Below are 19,663 nucleotides of genomic sequence, written 5' to 3'. Positions count from 1 at the left end.
CGTTCACACTCAGTCTCTAGCTGTCATGTAATAATGCACCGAAACTACAGCTCCCATTCCACATCCAGGCCCCACAGAACTTTCCATGGTTTACCCCAGACGCTTCACATGCCCTGGTTCAATCCATTGACAGCACGTCGACCCCGGTATACCACATCGTTCCAATTCACTCTATTCCTTGCACACCTTTCACCCTCCTGCATGTTCAGGCCCTGATCACTCAAAATCTTTTTCACTCCATCCTTCCACCTCCAATTTGGTCTCCCACTTCTCCTCATTCTCTCCACCTCTGACACATATATCCTCTTTGTCAGTGTTTCCTCACTCATTCTCTCCATGTGAATGTCAATCTTTCCTCACTCATTCTCTCCATGTGACCAAACCAAAACCATTTCAATACACCCTCTTCTGCTCTCTCAACCATATTCTTATTACCACACATCTCTCTTACCCTCTCATTACTTAATCAAACCACTTCGCACCACATATCCTCAAACATCTCATTTCCAACACATCCACCCTCCTCCACACAACTCTATCTGTAGCCCATGCCTTGCAACCATATAACATTGTTGGAACCACTTTTCCTTCAAACATGCCTATTTTTGCTTTCTGAGATAATGTTCTCGCCTTCCACTCATTCTCCTACGCTACCAGAACTTTCACCCCCTCCCCCACCATGTGACTCACTTCTGCTTCCATGGTTCCATCCGCTGCCAAATCCACTCCAAGATATCTAAAACACTTCACTTCCACCAGTTTTCCTCCATTCACACTTACCTCCCAGTTGACTTGTCCCTCAACACTACTGTACCTAATAACCTTGCTCTTATTCACATTTACTCTCAGCTTTCCTCTTTCACACACTTAACCAAACTCAGTCACCAGCTTCTGCAGTTTCTCACCCGAATCAGCCACCAGCGCTGTATCATCAGCGAACAACAACTGACTCACTTCCCAAGTCCTCTCATCTACAACAGACTGCATACTTGCCCCTCTCTCCAAAACTCTTGCATTCACCTCCCTAACAATCCCATCCATAAACAAATTAAACAACCATGGAAATGTCACGCACCCTTGCCGCAAACCGACATTCACTGAGAACCAATCACTTTCCTTTCTTCCTACTTGCACACATGCCATACATCCTAGATAGAATCTTTTCCCTGCTTTTAGTAACTTGCCTCCCACACCATATACCCTTAATACCTTCCACAGAGCGTCTCTATCAACTTTATCATATGCCTTCTCTAGATCCATAAATGCTACATACAAATCCATTTGTTTTTCTAAGTACTTCTCACATATATTCTTCAAAGCAAATACCTGACCCATGCCCCCCCCCCCCCCTCTCTCTCTCTCTCTCTCTCTCTCTCTCTCTCTCTCTCCCCTCATATATATATATTTTTTTTTCTTTTTACATTGGAGGCCCAAGACATGGGCAAAAGTCCACATCAAGGCTGGACCTTAATTGAAATACAGTGAGGTCAATGAAAGGGGAAAAAAGAAAGACAAGGGAAAGTATTTGTGAATTTTGGAGGAAGTGAAAAACCTGTATTTTAAGATATGCCAGGTCATGGTTGCTGGGAAAGACATGAGAGGGTAGAGAGTTCCAAAGGTTCAAGGTGTAGGAGAAGAAACAGTTATCATAATGTACCACCCATGAGTTGCCAGTGGTCACACAGTAACAGTGTGATGTAGTAGCTTGCCAGGTATTGTGTGGTTTAGCTAGGAGTGGGAGCACACAAGCAGCCAGCTTTCTGGCACTAACACCAAAGTAATACTTATAGAAGAGGTATTTATCAACCCTTGCATGTGTTGGCAAATTTAGATCTAGCACCCTTGAATATCATATCTAGTGACCAACTTTTCAAAGTGCTATTCTGTTCCTTTTTGTAACCATCTGTGCATTCATAAAATTTGATCTCTTACCCCTCACTTTTCAGTATTTCTGAGAAATGCTCTGCTTCCTGCTACCTTACTCTTGCACATACTGAGTATATCTATATTACCCATCCAAGAAATATCTACCACTTACATCCGCGTAAATTTAGATTTTATTCCATTGAATCCTTCCATAGTTGGTTGCAGTTACATATCTCGAGACCAGTTTTACTAGACTGCATTGCTAGTGGTTAATCTGCAAGTAAGAAGCCAGCTTTAGTTAGACTGGGTCATTGTCATTGGGTGTACAGAAAGGAGTACAGTCATGTCATGTACTTTGTTCTAAAGCATTATCAATGGGTGGTGTTCTAAAGCACTGTCAATGGGTGGGCAGAAAGGAGTACAGTCATGTTATGCACTTTTTTGTTCTAAAGGAGTCCTTCATTTCCCATCTCAGAGTAGTGTGCACTCTCAAAGCTATAGGAGACCTACAAAAATGATCCAGAGTTGTATACACATAATTTCTTATGTCCAAAGATACATTCACCTTTAGAGGGATAAGATTTTATAGAAATGGGTTCCCATTATTAACCATATTTTTGTTTTCTTTTTTTTCTACTGTACATCTGCAGATTTCTTTTGTAATTCGCGATGAAGTGGAGAAGTTCCATCGATCATCCGTTAACTCTTTACAATATGACCCGTACCTCCAGCGATTATATTCAGCAGGCCGAGATTCTATCATACGGATATGGAATTGCAAGAATCAGAAGGAGCCTTATATCCAGTCCATGGAACATCACACTGACTGGGTCAATGATATCGTGCTATGTTGTGGGGGAAAAAATTGTAAGTTATTTATAATGATATGTTGTGTGATATACAATTGTAATTATTCACTTTAGCTCTTAGAAAAGTGATTAAAGTGTATATGTTGAGCTAGCTGGGTTTGTAGATTTCCTGAGATGAAATGAAATGGTTGTATTTAATATACATTTTGATATTTCTCTGAGATATAGAATTATCATCAGTTAAGTGACTGAAAATATCAAACCCTAGAATATGCTGCTAAGAATTTGTATTAAGATGAAAAATCATTCTCTCTGCTCTTAATTTATTTTTCTTTTTACAGTAATATCGGCAAGTTCAGATACTACAGTGAAAGTATGGAATGCTCACAAGGTATGTCTTTTTAGTCTGTTAGTTAGTGTACTGCATGTATTTGAAGATTCCTGTATAATATATAGTGTAATTGATCTTTCATATTATTGACAAAATTTAGTTTTTCTGTGGTTATCCCACTCAACCCTCTCTTCTTTCCATACCTATAGTGTAATCTGCTGCCATATCCCCTCCCAGGTACCTAAAGCACTCCCCATCCAATAAGTCCTCCCCATTGAAACACACTCAAACCATCTGTTGTACTCCAGCCATACCTCATTACAGGTACCTTACTTTTTTTTCATATAAACTCAAAGCATTCTCCTTTCACATACTACCCCAAACTTGGATATCAATACTAGGAGTTTATTTCTGGAGTATGCCTTATATAAGCAAGCACCGAATGACTAACCTTCCAGCCTTTTTATTCCTGTCATATTTTGGACCTGCCCCTTGCTCCAATACCCTCACATTTACATCCCTTACCAAAATATTTATGATTAGGTTAAACAGCCACAGTGAAATCACACTAACTTGATGAAAATCCACATCCATTTGGAACCACTCTCAACTTCTACCACTTCTGAAGGCACATCACTCCCAGTATGATGCCTTTTGCATGCCACCATTTCCCTGTACTCCTTTTCATGTATACTCCTTTTCATGTACTGTATACTTAATGTACTTATACTCTTTAGTTTAAGCATTTACTTTTTTCCATTTCGCCTGTCCTTGGGCTTCTTACTGTGGGCCATACAGTTGTTAAAAAGTCTGACTAATCAATCAACAGTGGTTTCACCCCATTTATTAAGGAACTTAGCTGCTTTCCCCTTTGTTGTTTTCACCTTGCCATACTTCATCTTGTGCAATAGTCTCCATACATACACTCTCCAAAAGAAATATGATGATTACCATTACCATAAGACTTTCATGTGACAGCTTTGATTTAGGAAACAAATTCTGTTACTCACTTATGTTGGAGATATCTTATGTCTGGCAGTATGGTACTGTCCTGGATGTCAGATGACATGATTTACCACCCAAGATACCATGTAGTATTGAGAGTGGAGTCACTTTCCTTGTGTTTTGTGATATTTTCGCTATTTCTGTTCAAGATGATATTTTTCATAATGAGTAACTAACCATGGGTCCAAAAATGTTTTCCTTGGGAAGGAAAGCCTTTATACTTGGAAGCAAGAAAATGTGACTTCAAGCAAAATATCAAAGTGTACTGGTAAGGCCAAGTTCACCTCTTTATGTTTTCTTCTTTCTAATGGCATCCCTCCCTAAAATGCAGACCAATAAGGCAATTGATACTTACCTTGATAAAGTGTGAGGTGTTTAAAAGACTTTCCCTGTCAGGGTATCTGTTGCCGTATTGGTCATCCCAGATTGACCAAACCCTTATAGGAAGGGATGACATGAAGAGGAAGAAAAAGAAAAGTGCTGATGGTGAACATGGTCCTGCCACTACATCTTGATATCTCACTTGTAAAAAGAAAATTTCATGCTTCCATGCAAGAATATGGGCCTTTTATTCTAGGACAGCTTTGTAGGACCCATGTTTGATTAATGATAAAGGAAGATATTCAGAACAAAAAATGGCAAAGAATATCTGTAAACATGAAGAAAGTGAGCAAAAATTGCATCTCTACTCTTAATACCATGGGCAAATCAAGACACTAGACTTGTATGACTATGCATGCTTCCAGACATGCGATATCCCCATTGTAACCAAGTATTGTGACAGGATTTGTTTCCCAAATAAAAATCGTGGTATGAAAGCCTCATGTTAAACGGTAATCATAGGATTTTTTTTGTGGAGACTGTATATGCTTATGTTGATGTATTTTCTGTGTAAATGTATAGGGGTGCCTACTCTTATGATGTTGGTTTATTTGTTCATTTATTTTAAAGGAATAATCAGAAGGAAGAAAACTGAAATGATACCACATATATTGGATATGAGCAGAATGGGAAGGGTGTTTGGTTGCATATATATACATTTAGATACAGTTGTCTAAGACCTGAGGATGTGTTTTGGCCTATGCTCCCATACCATAAACAAAGTCAGTATCAGCTAAAAGGAGTTGAAGAATATGATCTTTCATCTGATAATGCCACACAAACTGGTAAGTTTTATGAAGGTATCTCTTAAAGATCTTGAAGTATTACATTTAAAACTAATCCAACTGCATATACTCATGAAATGTGATAATTCAGTGTACATTACATGGATCATATCTTCACATAGGGTTTTTGCATGTCAACTCTGCGTACTCACAAGGATTATGTGAAAGCCTTGGCATATGCACGAGATCGTGAACAAGTAGCATCTGCAGGGTTAGATAAAGCAATCTTCCTATGGGATGTTCAAACTCTGACAGCCCTCACAGCAAGCAACAACACAGTTACAAGTAAGATTTGACCCAAGTTATTGATTAGATTATCTAATGGTAACAACTTTCTTCTTCTTTAATATGTATGATTAACCCCTTTGCTGCCTCAGGTGGACATATTCACCCATATGTTCTTTCCATTAACTAAAACAGTTGGACTTACACCATGACATCAGAAACCTTTTTTCTATACTACAACAAGCATCAGTACCCCCTACCATTCCAGAAAAGCCTGCCATACCTCCTTGCTTGATGCCACCTTGGAGTAACACTGTACTCATTGTTTGTACACAGAGAGCAGCTAACTGACTACATGGTGACATGGTCTCTTAATTTCCGTGTTTTGAGGTTGAGTTTATTGATTTATTCCATGTTATATCGTTGATGTATTTAGTGTTAACTTATCTATCCTCTGATGTACTATTATATGCTTGATATTTCAATATAAGCAGCTAGAGTGCTGATATGTGTCTGTGTTTACAGTTTTTGCCCTTGTTACTCTTCCTTTATTATCAATGTGTATTATGTTTTTGCTTATATTTTTATTTGTAGGTAAGTTACAGATGTTTTGTTCATGAGGTTGTTTTGTATCCTCTTATAAGCATACATAAACCAGAGGTTATGGAGAAAATAGGCAGCACAGCATTTAGTGTTTATTTACATTCGTTCAACTGACTGGTTATGTGAGTGAGTGTCCATTTAACTACCATATCTTTTAATGTTTGTGATTAGGCTGTGATGTTTTTGATTTATCATGCAACAAGCTATCATATTTTCGTTTATGTGTATGATGTTATGGGACAAAAGGTTATAGAATAAGCTTGTGAACGGTTTTCGTATGTTTGAGAGTATGATTTCAAAAATGTTGTGTTTCTCGTTGCAGTCAGGAAAAGTAATAATAAAAGGACTGCAACTGCTGCAAATATTGAAGCCATTTTCATTATGTGAGAGTGGAAGTATTGAAAACCTGTGTTTGTATAACCTGAAAACTCCCAAATGTTCATTCATGTTCCTGTATCTATCCAAACAGAAGAGAGTAGGATTGTGTTTACTGCTCTGGTAATGGTATTCAGTTTTTGTTCAATGGACAAGTCTTGTTTTAGGAACTGAAATAGATATGTTTATTTTTCAGCTTCCTCCTTAAATGGCAATAAGGACTCTATCTACAGTTTAGCCATGAATGCACCTGGGACTGTCATTGTTAGTGGCAGCACTGAAAAACAACTTAGAGTGTGGGATCCTCGCACTGGTAACAAACTCATGAAGCTTAAAGGTAATGGTATGCAACTGATGCTGTTATTGTTGAAGGTTACTTCTCTTATGTTATGGACTGACTTTTTGATATTATTTTTGGTTAGAATGCAATTAAAGAGAGCTTAGCAACAGTGTATTAGTTCAAAGAGAATTTTATCAGACTTCTCAAAATGGATGGGATTAATGGAGAAAGTGGCAAAATGGTTAGCAGTCCTGCTTCAGAATCTGTATCTCAACTTCTTTAAGTTATGAATGGATAACTTTAAGTTATGAATGGATAACTGATGTGTATTACTGGAAAATCAGTGCTTAGCAACATGTTGTTATCCACATTATTCCCTTGTGTATAGTTCACTCAAACTGGTGTGCTGTAACAGCATTGATTCAGTATTGGATTGTGTTTTTGTAAAAATAGACAATCTATCCCTTTATTTATCAGGCTGGTGGTATGTGGACTATAAAAATTTTGTTAATTGTTTTTTTGATTGTTTGGTGTAAGATAGATGACTGAAAGTTGTAACTGTCAGTTTTTTGCAGAAAATCAACTGATATCAGCTGAATGTGACCTGGTTGTCTCTGATTCTTCACTATATGAAAAGATATGAAATTTTTAAAGGTTTATCAAGATATATGGTGTGGGAGGCAAGTTGTTAGAAGCAGTGAAAAGTTTTTATCGAGGATGTAAGGCATGTGTACGTGTAGGAAGAGAGGAAAGTGATTGGTTCTCAGTGAATGTAGGTTTGCGGCAGGGGCGTGTGATGTCTCCATGGTTGTTTAATTTGTTTATGGATGGGGTTGTTAGGGAGGTGAATGCAAGAGTTTTGGAAAGAGGGGCAAGTATGAAGTCTGTTGGGGATGAGAGAGCTTGGGAAGTGAGTCAGTTGTTGTTCGCTGATGATACAGCGCTGGTGGCTGATTCATGTGAGAAACTGCAGAAGCTGGTGACTGAGTTTGGTAAAGTGTGTGAAAGAAGAAAGTTAAGAGTAAATGTGAATAAGAGCAAGGTTATTAGGTACAGTAGGGTTGAGGGTCAATTCAGTTGGGAGGTGAGTTTGAATGGAGAAAAACTGGAGGAAGTGAAGTGTTTTAGATATCTGGGAGTGGACCTGGCAGCGGATGGAACCATGGAAGCGGAAGTGGATCATAGGGTGGGGGAGGGGGCGAAAATTCTGGGAGCCTTGAAGAATGTGTGGAAGTCGAGAACATTATCTCGGAAAGCAAAAATGGGTATGTTTGAAGGAATAGTGGTTCCAAAAATGTTGTATGGTTGTGAGGCGTGGACTATGGATAGAGTTGTGCGCAGGAGGATGGATGTGCTGGAAATGAGATGTTTGAGGACAATGTGTGGTGTGAGGTGGTTTGATCGAGTAAGTAACGTAAGGGTAAGAGAGATGAGTGGAAATAAAAAGAGCGTGGTTGAGAGAGCAGAAGAGGGTGTTTTGAAATGGTTTGGTCACATGGAGAGAATGAGTGAGGAAAGATTGACCAAGAGGATATATGTGTCAGAGGTGGAGGGAACGAGGAGAAGAGGGAGACCAAATTGGAGGTGGAAAGATGGAGTGAAAAAGATTTTGTGTGATCGGGGCCTGAACGTGCAGGAGGGTGAAAGGAGGGCAAAGAATAGAGTGAATTGGAGCGATGTGGTATACCGGGGTTGACGTGCTGTCAGTGGATTGAATCAAGGCATGTGTATGGGGGTGGGTTGGGCCATTTCTTTCGTCTGTTTCCTTGCGCCACCTCGCAAATGCGGGAGACAGCGGCAAAAAAAAAAAAAAAAAAAAAAATCAAGATATGTAATAGTGCTTTTTAGATTCCAAAATAGTGCTTAATATCATGTGAAATGGTGTGGAGAGAAAAATCTATGATCATGGATTGATGTGGATTGTTATTATCCCTGATGCAGTAAAAGAATAAAGGAATTATCACTATAACAAAAAAAAGCACATTAAAAGTTCTCATAAGTGGTGTAGATGCTTACAGAATCAGCACAAGTGCCAGAGATGAAAGAGCAGTGCACTGATTGGCTGAGTGTGGCCTGTGGCCTTTGATCATGATCCTGCTTTGTGATTGATGCTTGTCCTGATAGGCATTAGTTAGACTTGTCACATAATGCCTAGTTTTATGATGAAGATTATGTATTCATAAAATTATTAGTGTTTTTCCAACTCTTTTTTGATGTTACACAATATACCATGAGATCCAGGACACTTTTGCCACATGACTTGCTGATAAACCACAAATTTATTCTTGTGGAGATAAGATGCTTCAAGAAGGTAAGCTGTCTATCTGTCTGTCTATATCTCTGATACATGTTCCCTCCTGGAACTCCCTCAGAGGTGTGACCACAGCAATAGAGTCTTTATAACAAGTAGACTCCAGTGCATCTTCTTTGCTTTTAGTGCCTCACCCTTAACAGGCCACTGTCAGAGGGCAACTGAAGTGTAGTGTTTACAGAGGCTCCTACCTGATGTTCCTACTAACAATTTCTACGTAATGTTCCTACCTACTATTTGTACCTAATAATCCTGCCTAAATGTTCCTACTTGCTAGTTCTAACTATTGATCCTCCCATTTTGCTTCAAGGCACAGCTAGTGCATATTGCTTACCACAGGAAAATCTAGAGTTTTGAAGAATCAGCTATGTAAGTTAAGTGTTGTCAGGTGTTATGGGTGAGAAAGAGAGATTGTATGTTTGTGGACAGAATGCTAGTAGTCCACATGTGGGTGAGACAGAGAAAAGACAGCTACTGGGTCACAGAAGTGCAACTTGACAACTGCTGAAGTGCTAGCTCACTGCGAAGCTATCACTAACCCTTCTGATACCCAGGCGGGTAGTACTGGTAACATACCTCCCTTGTCATTGGCTGCCTACCACCTACTACCTAAGCCATCAAATAAGATTGATTTTTGGAACTCAAATGCAGTAAACATGTAATATATAGTACTTTTTCATGAATGAACAAGCACATGTTTTCAGTAGTGATACATATAGTGATTGGCTGAATGCTTCCTTGTATTTTTTTTGTATCCAGTTCAAAACAGATTTATGGATAGAGAAGTAATTAATTTACGGCATATCGTCTTGGAGAATAGATACATTGCTATTTGAATTCACAATTTAGCTGGTAATGATTACTAATATATTGTAACTAATTGATTATGCTCTCAGATAATTGTCTTGCAGCCTTAACAATGTAAATTTTATGGTTCAGCATATACTTATTTCATTTGAAGAACAACAAATATAACCTTGATATTTTTACACTTCTCTATCTTTTGACTGAATTTATGTTCCATTTACAGGTCACACAGACAATGTAAAGGCTTTGTTGGTTAATCGTGATGGTACTCAAGTCATATCAGGCAGCTCAGATGGTACAATTAGGCTATGGTCATTAGGTCAGCAGCGCTGCATCAAAACCATTAGGATACATGAAGAAGGAATATGGGCCCTTCAGGTACTGCATATGTTTAATATTTCTAATTGCTTTGTTAGTACACGATCACTGAAAGCGGGGAACTCCTGTATTGAAATAACACCTCCTTGTCTGTTATCAACATTGGATCAACCATAAGTCTCTATATAACACTTTAATCACAGGTATTTCTCTTTTGCTGAAAGTATTAGTTATTTTCAGACACCAGTAAGGCACATCACACAGACCTATAATATTGACATGTATTTTACAAATTTAAAGCTTATCATAACACACAAAACTGTCTGTAATATGTTTTCCTTTTGTTGCTGTCTCATTCTACTTTTCTGATACCTTGATTCTTGGGAAGCTTCTCTTTGGGTCGTGGTTATGAAGGAAGATTCATCCTAATGCTTCATAGTAAATTCGATCCCATTCACACTTTTCTGAGTCATATCCCATACTCCCTTACTTCCCCAACCAGGGTACTGGCTCTCCCACTGGATTTATATGTTTTGTTTGGCACTGCATATTCTACCATGGATTTTTCTGTTTTGTATCACACTGTAAAGTCTGAGACATTATTCTCCCTCTCACTGAAGTATGACATTTATGAGCCATTTTGAATGCTGATTTTAAGGAATGGATTTTCAGTTTAAGACTCACTGGTTGATAAATGAATTTCATGGCCTTATGTGTGGAAGTGCAGTGATATAAGACTCAGGGACAATGGTTAGGGTTTAATATCATTGCTGTACTTTACAAAGCTTTTTTTTAACTTATCCTTTTTATGTAAATTTCCAGGCAAATGAAACCTTCACTTCTGTGTACTCTGGTGGGCGAGATAAACTCATATACAAATGTGAGACTCGTGCACCTGATAAGTATGTGTTGCTGTGCCAGGAGTCTGCCCCAGTGCTTAAAATGCTCTTAACTCCGGATAACTCATCATTATATGTAGCCACCACCAACTCAGCCATTAAGTGTTGGGTAAATATGAAGATCTCTCAATTACTTTATTGTAAGCTTATTTATGCATTATTTAGAATCAATTTTATACAGTGTACTGCACTCTTTTAAAGATATACCTAGTCAGACTTTTTATGTGGTGCATAGATTATCTCTCGCTTGAATCCAGAAAGCCATTTTCCATCAAGAATGCAATATACAAATAATCTGCACACTTGCATATGTAAATATACCTCTTACATACCCTTGCATATGTATATATACCTCATAGGGTGGGGGAGGGGGCGAAAATTTTGGGAGCCTTGAAAAATGTGTGGAAGTCGAGAACATTATCTCGGAAAGCAAAAATGGGTATGTTTGAAGGAATAGTGGTTCCAACAATGTTGTATGGTTGCGAGGCGTGGGCTATGGATAGAGTTGTGCGCAGGAGGATGGATGTGCTGGAAATGAGATGTTTGAGGACAATGTGTGGTGTGAGGTGGTTTGATCGAGTAAGTAACGTAAGGGTAAGAGAGATGTGTGGAAATAAAAAGAGCGTGGTTGAGAGAGCAGAAGAGGGTGTTTTGAAATGGTTTGGGCACATGGAGAGAATGAGTGAGGAAAGATTGACCAAGAGGATATATGTGTCGGAGGTGGAGGGAACGAGGAGGAGAGGGAGACCAAATTGGAGGTGGAAAGATGGAGTGAAAAAGATTTTGTGTGATCGGGGCCTGAACATGCAGGAGGGTGAAAGGAGGGCAAGGAATAGAGTGAATTGGAGCGATGTGGTATACAGGGGTTGACGTGCTGTCAGTGGAGTGAATCAAGGCATGTGAAGCGTCTGGGGTAAACCATGGGAAGCTGTGTAGGTATGTATATTTGCGTGTGTGGACGTGTGTATGTACATGTGTATGGGGGGGTGGGCCATTTCTTTCGTCTGTTTCCTTGCGCTACCTCGCAAACGCGGGAGACAGCGACAAAGTATAAAAAAAAAAAAAAAAAAAAAAAAAAACATACCCTTTCTCCTTATACTTTACTTTTGATTATTCTTTGGTCTTATTCTTCTCACCAAAATATGGTCAAGTCTTAAAGAAGTAAGCTACACAAAACCAGATTTTGTAGTATAACAAACTGGGTTTTAATAAGATATATGAATTTACTGGGGATAGGGGAGAAAGAATACTTCCCACACATTAGGGGAGAAAGAATACTTCCCACACATTCCCTGCGTGTCATAGAAGGTGATTAAAAGGGGAGGGATCAGGGTGCTAGAAATCCTTCCCTTCCATTTTTAATTTTCCAAAAGTAGGAACAGAGAAGGAGGGCAAGGAATGATATTCCCTCTAAGGCTCACTCCTCTGTTTTTATTGCTACCTTGCAAACGTGGGAAATGGCAAATCTGTATGAAAAAGTTAAAGATTTTATCCTTTCCGCAGCCATTAAACAACAGATTATCGCATGTAGAGGATTACTGCGATAATGAAGAGGAGCAAGAGCTTCGGCCTGTGATGACACAACCTGATTGGACTATACGGGGTGGACCGTCCATTAAACAATATACAGTGCTCAATGACAAGAGGCACTTACTGACTCGTGACACTGAGGAAACTGTAGTTCTTTGGGATATTCTCAAGGTTAGTGTAACTTGTACTTTTGTGCAGATGTCTAAGCATTATATATTTTATGAATTTTCATTTGTCTTGACCTGCAGCAAAATATATAAATTCTCTTTTCAAAGTAGAGGTTGAAAACACCGAGTGTTATTAATGAAGCCCGCGATTTAGAGACTTTTTGTAGGATGCCCATGCCTCTTCAGTTTTGTAATATTGGTAGAATATCAGAATTGGATACATTTTGTAGCCAATCAATGGGAGAATTCGGGATTTTTATGTATTCAAGAAAAATGGGGCCTTAGTTGTGCTTTGAGTATGTCATAATCTTTGCAGAGTATTTCTTACATCAAATGCAGGTTTTAAATGTTATTTGTTTTTGTGATGTATGTCTGTTTGTAATGTAAGTTAGAAATGAAATGTTTGAGGATGATATATGGTGTGAGGAGGGTTGATAAACATGTATAAGAGAGGTATGTGGCATATGTGGCAGTAAGTGTAGTCTGATTCAGATAACTTACAAGGATGTGCTGAAATGGTTCAGAAGTATAGAAAGGATGAACAAAAAAGACAGGCGAAGAGGATCTGTGTGTCAGAGACACTACCTACATGTACCTATAAGGAGATTTTGCCAGAATGGCAGAGTTAGCACATAGTTCTCACCACATCTGTCTTGTTCATTAATACTGTTTCTCTCTGCTGCCATGCATCTTATGTTGATCAGGGATTAACCTCAACCATTAATCAATAGTTTGCTTTTGAAAGCTTTTGTAGTTGCTCCAAATATGTTTCCTCTTTCTTTTGGTGTTTCATTGAATGATCTTTCCAGCTTTCTTTTCCGAGCACTTGTGTGATTTTGTCTGATGCTGTTTTCATATGCAGGGAGTTCTCACAGAATGACTGGGTTATGTTCCTTCACATCTGTCGTTTGAGTGGAAAGTCATTGTATGAGTAATTGAAACCCATGATGTAAGGAAGGATACATTCTAGGCCAAAAATTTCGCTAATTCTCATGTATGGATTATACCTGAAATGGATTATCATCTTCCATCAGTATACCACATTCTCTCATGATGTACATTAAACACTTTGATTCAGCGACAGTTGCCATTTCATTTGTAAATCAAACAGTATTTAATGATTTTTGCCAAAGATGGTGGTGATTGGGGATTGAGGATGGTGATGGTGGAGTGGAATGGAGATGGAGTGAATGGTTTTTAAAGCCTTCCAAAGTAAGTTTAGTCATTTCAATTTGTGATATTTGTTTGTTGGTGTCTTTTGCCTTTATATTACATTTTTTAATGTATTCAAGTTAGGTAGATGATTAAACAAATAGAAAGGCTTTATCTGGTAAAAAGGGCACAAAAACTGAAGTGAAAGGACTGTGATAAGAGATGGAATAACAGTTCTTTTAATGATTGTCTTGAAGTAGGAGCAGACTGTTCCATCATCTTATAATGAATAATGCACTATTCACATCATGATGCCAGCTGAAGTGACATAGAAACTAGTTTTTACATCCAGTTTCTGATTTCAAGGTGATATTTTAGTTTTTACATCCAGTTTCTGATTTCAAGGTGATATTTGTGTTAAGATCCCTGGGGATAGGGGAGAAAGAATACTTCCCACGTATTCCCTGCGTGTCGTAGAAGGCGACTAAAAGGGAAGAGAGCGGGGGGCTGGAAATCCTCCCCTCTCGTTTTTTTAATTTTCCAAAAGAAGGAACAGAGAAGGGGGCCAGGTGAGGATATTCCCTCTAAGGCCCAGTCTTCTGTTCTTAATGCTACCTCGCTAACGCGGGAAATGGCAAATGGTATGAAAGAAAAAGAAAAAAGATTTGTGTTAAGTATAATTATGTGATTCCTTGTATTATGGCAGTTTCCATATTCATATACTTCATTTAAAACTTGCAAAGGACTCCAGCGTTGCCTTTGTTAGCCTCAAGATGGCCTTCAAGGTCAATTCTAAAGTACTGTACCTACACCCAAAATTTGGGGCTTCCAGGGACCCATGATTGTAAAGCTCCCTCCTTGTACAGTCCAAATAGTTAATGACAGCCTCTTTTATTATTAAAGATTTAGAAATTGTACTGTTCATATTGTAATAGCCACTGCCTGTTGTTTTGCATAATTTTCTCTTTTTTTTTTTTTACTTACAGGCTGTAAAGGTTGAAGAATTAGGGAAAGTGGATTTTGAGAGTGAAAAGGAAAAGAGAAACAAGCCTATTTATGTACCTAGCTGGTTTACAGTGGACCTTAAAACTGGAGTAAGTATGTGAAGTTTAATCAGTCAATTTAACAGTGAAGAGTCCTATGGGATCTTTGCTTTAAATCTGAAGAGTCACTCTTGATGTATGTTTATGAAGGTTCGTATCTTTAAGAGAACCCATGATTCTTAGACAGTTAATTTTACTTTGGTTGCATGTCTTGCAACAGCTTTCCTTTCCATGCAGAAAGACTTTTAAAGTCTTTGGTATTTGAGCATCTGTAAAGATGACAGACGTGTCACCTCTTGATAAAGGAGAGTATTCTGAGTTGTTAAAGGAGAGCATTCTGCACTGTTGCAGCCCTCATCCTTCTCTGACCCCCTTATCCCCAGAAGCCATTTAGAAGGCTCTTAGAGATGTCATCTGCAACCTTGTGTGTGTAAAAATGTATTAAAATGTCTTTTTGAAGGAAAGTGTAGAATGGGGCTTTTTTTCTGAAGCACCATTGGCTGTGATTTTTGTGCCTTTCATATATTTTCAGTGGCCAATTGATGATTTTTTTTTCTTTTTTCCAGTGGGTAATTGGGAACATGAAATGAGCCAAAGCAACAGTATATTAGACCCAGGCTTGGTGCTGTTCAGGATTAGTTAACTTTTTAGCCTTGGTTTAATTGTAGTAATTTTTTGTATTCTCCTTATGGTATGACATATCTTGAGCTGCAATTGTATGAGGCAGCCTTTGGTATACAGACCTGAAGTTGCTAGTGTAGTGCAAATATCTTGTTACTGGACTCCACCTGCAGATGGTTACACTGCATGTAAGCAGTCTTTTTCAGCACTGCTGTATCATCATCACTAGATAGCAAGGAATAAATCTTATTGAGGACCTTCTCTCTCCAAAGAAGTCTTTTGTATCCCTACTTCTGTGTGAAGTGCTGCCTAGCAGCAGCAGGAACCTAAAAAAGAAGTCTTTTGATTGTCATTATCATTATTATTACTTAATCTATATTCATATTTGTTTGCCATTTCTCACGTTAGTGGAGTAGCAACAGGAACAAATTAAGAAAATGCCTCATTTACCCTCATCCATTCTCTAGCTAGCATTTGTAATGCACTTAAACCACTGCCCACAATCCAAAACCATGCCTTGAAGACCTTTCTGCGGCTGCTTCACATGCTCTAGTTCAGTCGGTTGATAGCATGCTACCCCCTGGATTACCATATTGCTCCAATTCACTCTATGCTTTGCATACCTTTCACCCTCCTCCATGTTCAAGCCTTGTGCATTCAAGACCTTTTTTCATCCTGTCCTTCCAATTCCAATTTGGTCTACCCCTTCTCCTTGTTCCCTTCTTTTCTGACACTTATATCCTCTTTGGCAACCTCTTCTCACCCTTTTCCTCCATGTGTCCAGACCATTTCAGCACACCCTCTTGAGCTCTCTCAACCATACTATTCTTATTACTACTATCTCTTACCCTGTCATTGCTTATTCAGTCAACCTTCTTCACTTTACATATTGTCTATTGGTATCATATATTTTATTTCTAACACTTCCACCCTCTTCCATACATTTGTATCAGTAGCCCATGCTCTGCATCCATACATCTCTTGGACTACTGTACCTTCGAACACACCTACTTTGCCCTCCCAGATAATGACCTCAGTTTCCACACATTCCTCAGTGCTTTGAAGCCTTTCACCCCCTTACCCAACTTATGACTCATCTCTGCCTCCTTGGTTCCATTTTCTGCCATGTCCACTCTCAGGTATCTAGAACACTTCCCTTCCCCAAAGTTTTCTCCGCTCAAACTTGCACCCTAGCTAAACTGTCTCTCTCTACTGCTAGACCTAAATTTTATCCTTGTTTTTATTCACATTTACTCTCAGTTCTCTCCTTTCACTCACTCTCCCACACTTTGAAACCAACTTCTTCAGTTTCTTATGCAAGTCTGCTGCCAGGGCAAACAACAACTGACTTACTTTCCATACTCCTTCACTCCTTACAGACTGCATACCTGCACCATTCTCCAAGATATATGCATTTACCTTTCTCATCACTACATCTGTAGATGAATTGAATTGCCATAGTGACATCATGTACCCCTGCCACAGACTTGCCTTCCTCTCTACCTTTTCACACTGACTGCTGAACTCTCATGATAAAAACTGCTCCTAATAGCTCTCATCCCACACCATACATTCAACACCTTTCAGAAAGCATCTCTATTAACCATATCTTATGCTTTCTCTGGATTCATATATGCTACAAACATATCTTTCTGTTTTTCTTGATGTTTCCCACTCACATTCTTCAAAGTAAGCACCTGATTCACTAAAACTCTGCCATTCCAGAAACCATGCTGTTCCACCCATCTGATGCAATGTGCATACCACAACCTATCCATGGGGATAAGGGAGAAGGAATTCTGCCCACATATTCTTTGTGTTTCTTAGTAGGCAAGTCAGTGGCAGTATGTGAATAGAGGAATCTGTGCACTGTTTACCATTGTTTACTGCACTGTATAGGCCTAATGATCTTTTATTATCATTCACTTTTTATTACATGTGTTTAGTGTTCTACATAAATCATTAGTGTAGATAAGGGAAAATGGGACAATATAGCAAGTGTTTGAGTGATTGGCATTATTTGGTGGGATGTACGGCAATTTACATTGTCCACTTAGTACAGTATCTGGTATCACCTTGTCACTCAGTAAATATCATAGATTGCAACATATAGTGAGTATAAAGGTGAAAAACTGAAAGTTATGGTATGACAGCTTGATTGGATGTTCATACTATAACTTTGTCATGTTATGCACATAATGCAAGTTTTGATTATGTAGATTATCAGTGACATCAGAGGTGTTCTACATTTTTAAGCTGTGGTTTGTCCAGATATCAAAGAACTAGTGGTTCACATCTGATTTTTAATGTAAAGATTTCAGATCATGTTCCTGAATGTAATCTCCAAATACACTGTAGTGCATTATGTAAGATTAGAGATGAACCACTCCAGATGTATATCTTATATGATGATTTACACTTGAGAGTCACTGTAATATGAGTGTTAAAGGTTTAAATGTATTGTTAACTAAGAAATATTAATAGCTTATACAGAAATGGTTAATGTTAGTGTAGGTGCCATTATAAAGAAATTTATGTAGTTTGTCACACTGAATGGAGTGTTTATTTCTTTTTTTTTCATAAATATCGATCATATCCATCCCACGTATCCAGATTTAATGAGTGTCTTCTCCACAGATGCTGACAATCCACTTAGCTGAGAAACGGGATGAAGTTGATTGTTTGTCTGCGTGGGTATCGGCCAAAGAAGCAGACTTTCCTACTCAAGATGGTGTTGATCTTAAGAGTATGTATTTTTTTTCTAAGAAATCAACCATGGCCATCTTAGATGGAAGGAAAAATAAGTATGAGAAAATATGAACATATTGGTTAGTGATTCTTAAGTGTTTGTGGATGTGATTCTTAGAAATGGAAAGGCTTTAGGAAGAGAGAAAGACAAAGGAGGGGGAAAGAGAATTCTACAGCTTCACTGTTTAAGTAAGTTTCATATTGGTCAGCCCTCATGTGGCTCATTTCCACATACAAACCCATGAAAGATGCAGCCATTTGCATTCCATGATTCCAAGTCTTTGTGGTTGGGACAGATGTGGATAGCTTGTGAGAGCAGTGGAAGAAATAATATGTTTAGAACATAGAGAGGGCAGGAGCATCATATTGGTTGGATAGGGATGGGAGATTAGAATTGCAAATAGCTGGTAATTTCACCCCGCTCAAGAGAGCAGTGTAGGAATAGCCAGCCACACCAAATGTGTAAGACCCCTGTAGATATGGAATATCTGCTCACAAGTAACCACATCACCCTTAACTTTTAAGAAGCAGATTTTATGATGTTCATAATGTAGCATTATATGTATATGCCCATATGTCCAAATCATTTCAACACCCTCATATGCTTTCTCAATCACACCCTTTTAGTTTCCACACATCTCTCTTACCCTTTCATTACTTTCTTGAACAAACCACTTCACACCACATATTGTCTTCAAACGTTTCATTTGCAACACATCTGCCCTCCTCCACACAACCCTATCTTTGTGTATACACACTCATGCGCCCCAACCTAAGCCAGGTATCCATTTATCGACAAATCCTGAGGAGAGGATGAACAACTAGGATTGGCTGTGGGCCAACTATTGCACCCTAGATTCAGACTCATGCAGGCCTAACCCCTAGGTAGGTCCATGATGACTTTTGGTCAATCACACTATCTGATATACCATAGAGGTCTGTGTGTGTGTGTGTGTGTGTGTGTGTTACATAAAAAGCATTACAATCCCAAAGTTTTTCTTTAGAATTTATATTTCATCTTTTTTTTCTCCTTCAGTAAATTATGGGGAATTGCTGTTAAAGGCATTATTTGAACACTGGCCAAGAACATATATGTTTGAGGAGAATGAAAGTGGAGATGGTGCTGAAGGTGGGGTAACAAACCATAACGGCCACACTCCAAGGCCTGGCAATGAATACTTCACTATTCCTCCTCACACACCAGTTATTATAAGGTATGTACTTGATTAATGGTTGGTGTATTTATTATTTTAGTGTTTTGATGTTTCATATATTAAGCTTTTAATTGATTATTTTTTTGATGATCAGGAACTTCAAGTGTTGCGGTGTTTGACTAAAAGACATGTTTTTCATGGTATCAGATTTTAATTGTAATGGATAATACTTGAGTTTGATTGTGTTGTTAAT

The 19,663-nt window shown here is 38.5% G+C and overlaps 1 protein-coding gene across 6 annotated transcripts in view; it reads left to right on the top strand.

The window, feature by feature from the left end:
- Positions 1 to 19,663, top strand: part of LOC139750418 (WD repeat-containing protein 48) — a 45,763-nt gene that overhangs the window by 16,004 nt on the left and 10,096 nt on the right. For 4 of the 6 annotated variants that reach the window (XM_071665190.1, XM_071665192.1, XM_071665189.1 and 1 more), the window contains exons 3-12: positions 2,517 to 2,733; positions 3,017 to 3,066; positions 5,300 to 5,462; positions 6,577 to 6,723; positions 10,002 to 10,156; positions 10,919 to 11,104; positions 12,499 to 12,696; positions 14,831 to 14,938; positions 18,146 to 18,254; positions 19,293 to 19,470. In XM_071665190.1, the coding sequence (XP_071521291.1) occupies positions 2,517 to 2,733; positions 3,017 to 3,066; positions 5,300 to 5,462; positions 6,577 to 6,723; positions 10,002 to 10,156; positions 10,919 to 11,104; positions 12,499 to 12,696; positions 14,831 to 14,938; positions 18,146 to 18,254; positions 19,293 to 19,470 (1,511 nt within the window). The remainder of the gene's footprint in view (positions 1 to 2,516; positions 2,734 to 3,016; positions 3,067 to 5,299; positions 5,463 to 6,576; positions 6,724 to 10,001; positions 10,157 to 10,918; positions 11,105 to 12,498; positions 12,697 to 14,830; positions 14,939 to 18,145; positions 18,255 to 19,292; positions 19,471 to 19,663) is intronic. The other 2 variants (XM_071665194.1, XM_071665195.1) reach the window with 1 other exon arrangement.

This window comes from Panulirus ornatus, chromosome 9 (assembly GCF_036320965.1).
Source record: "Panulirus ornatus isolate Po-2019 chromosome 9, ASM3632096v1, whole genome shotgun sequence".
Classification (NCBI taxonomy): domain Eukaryota; kingdom Metazoa; phylum Arthropoda; class Malacostraca; order Decapoda; family Palinuridae; genus Panulirus; species Panulirus ornatus.
Note: the sequence above shows the minus strand (reverse complement) of the source record. Positions and strands in the feature narration are given on the sequence as shown.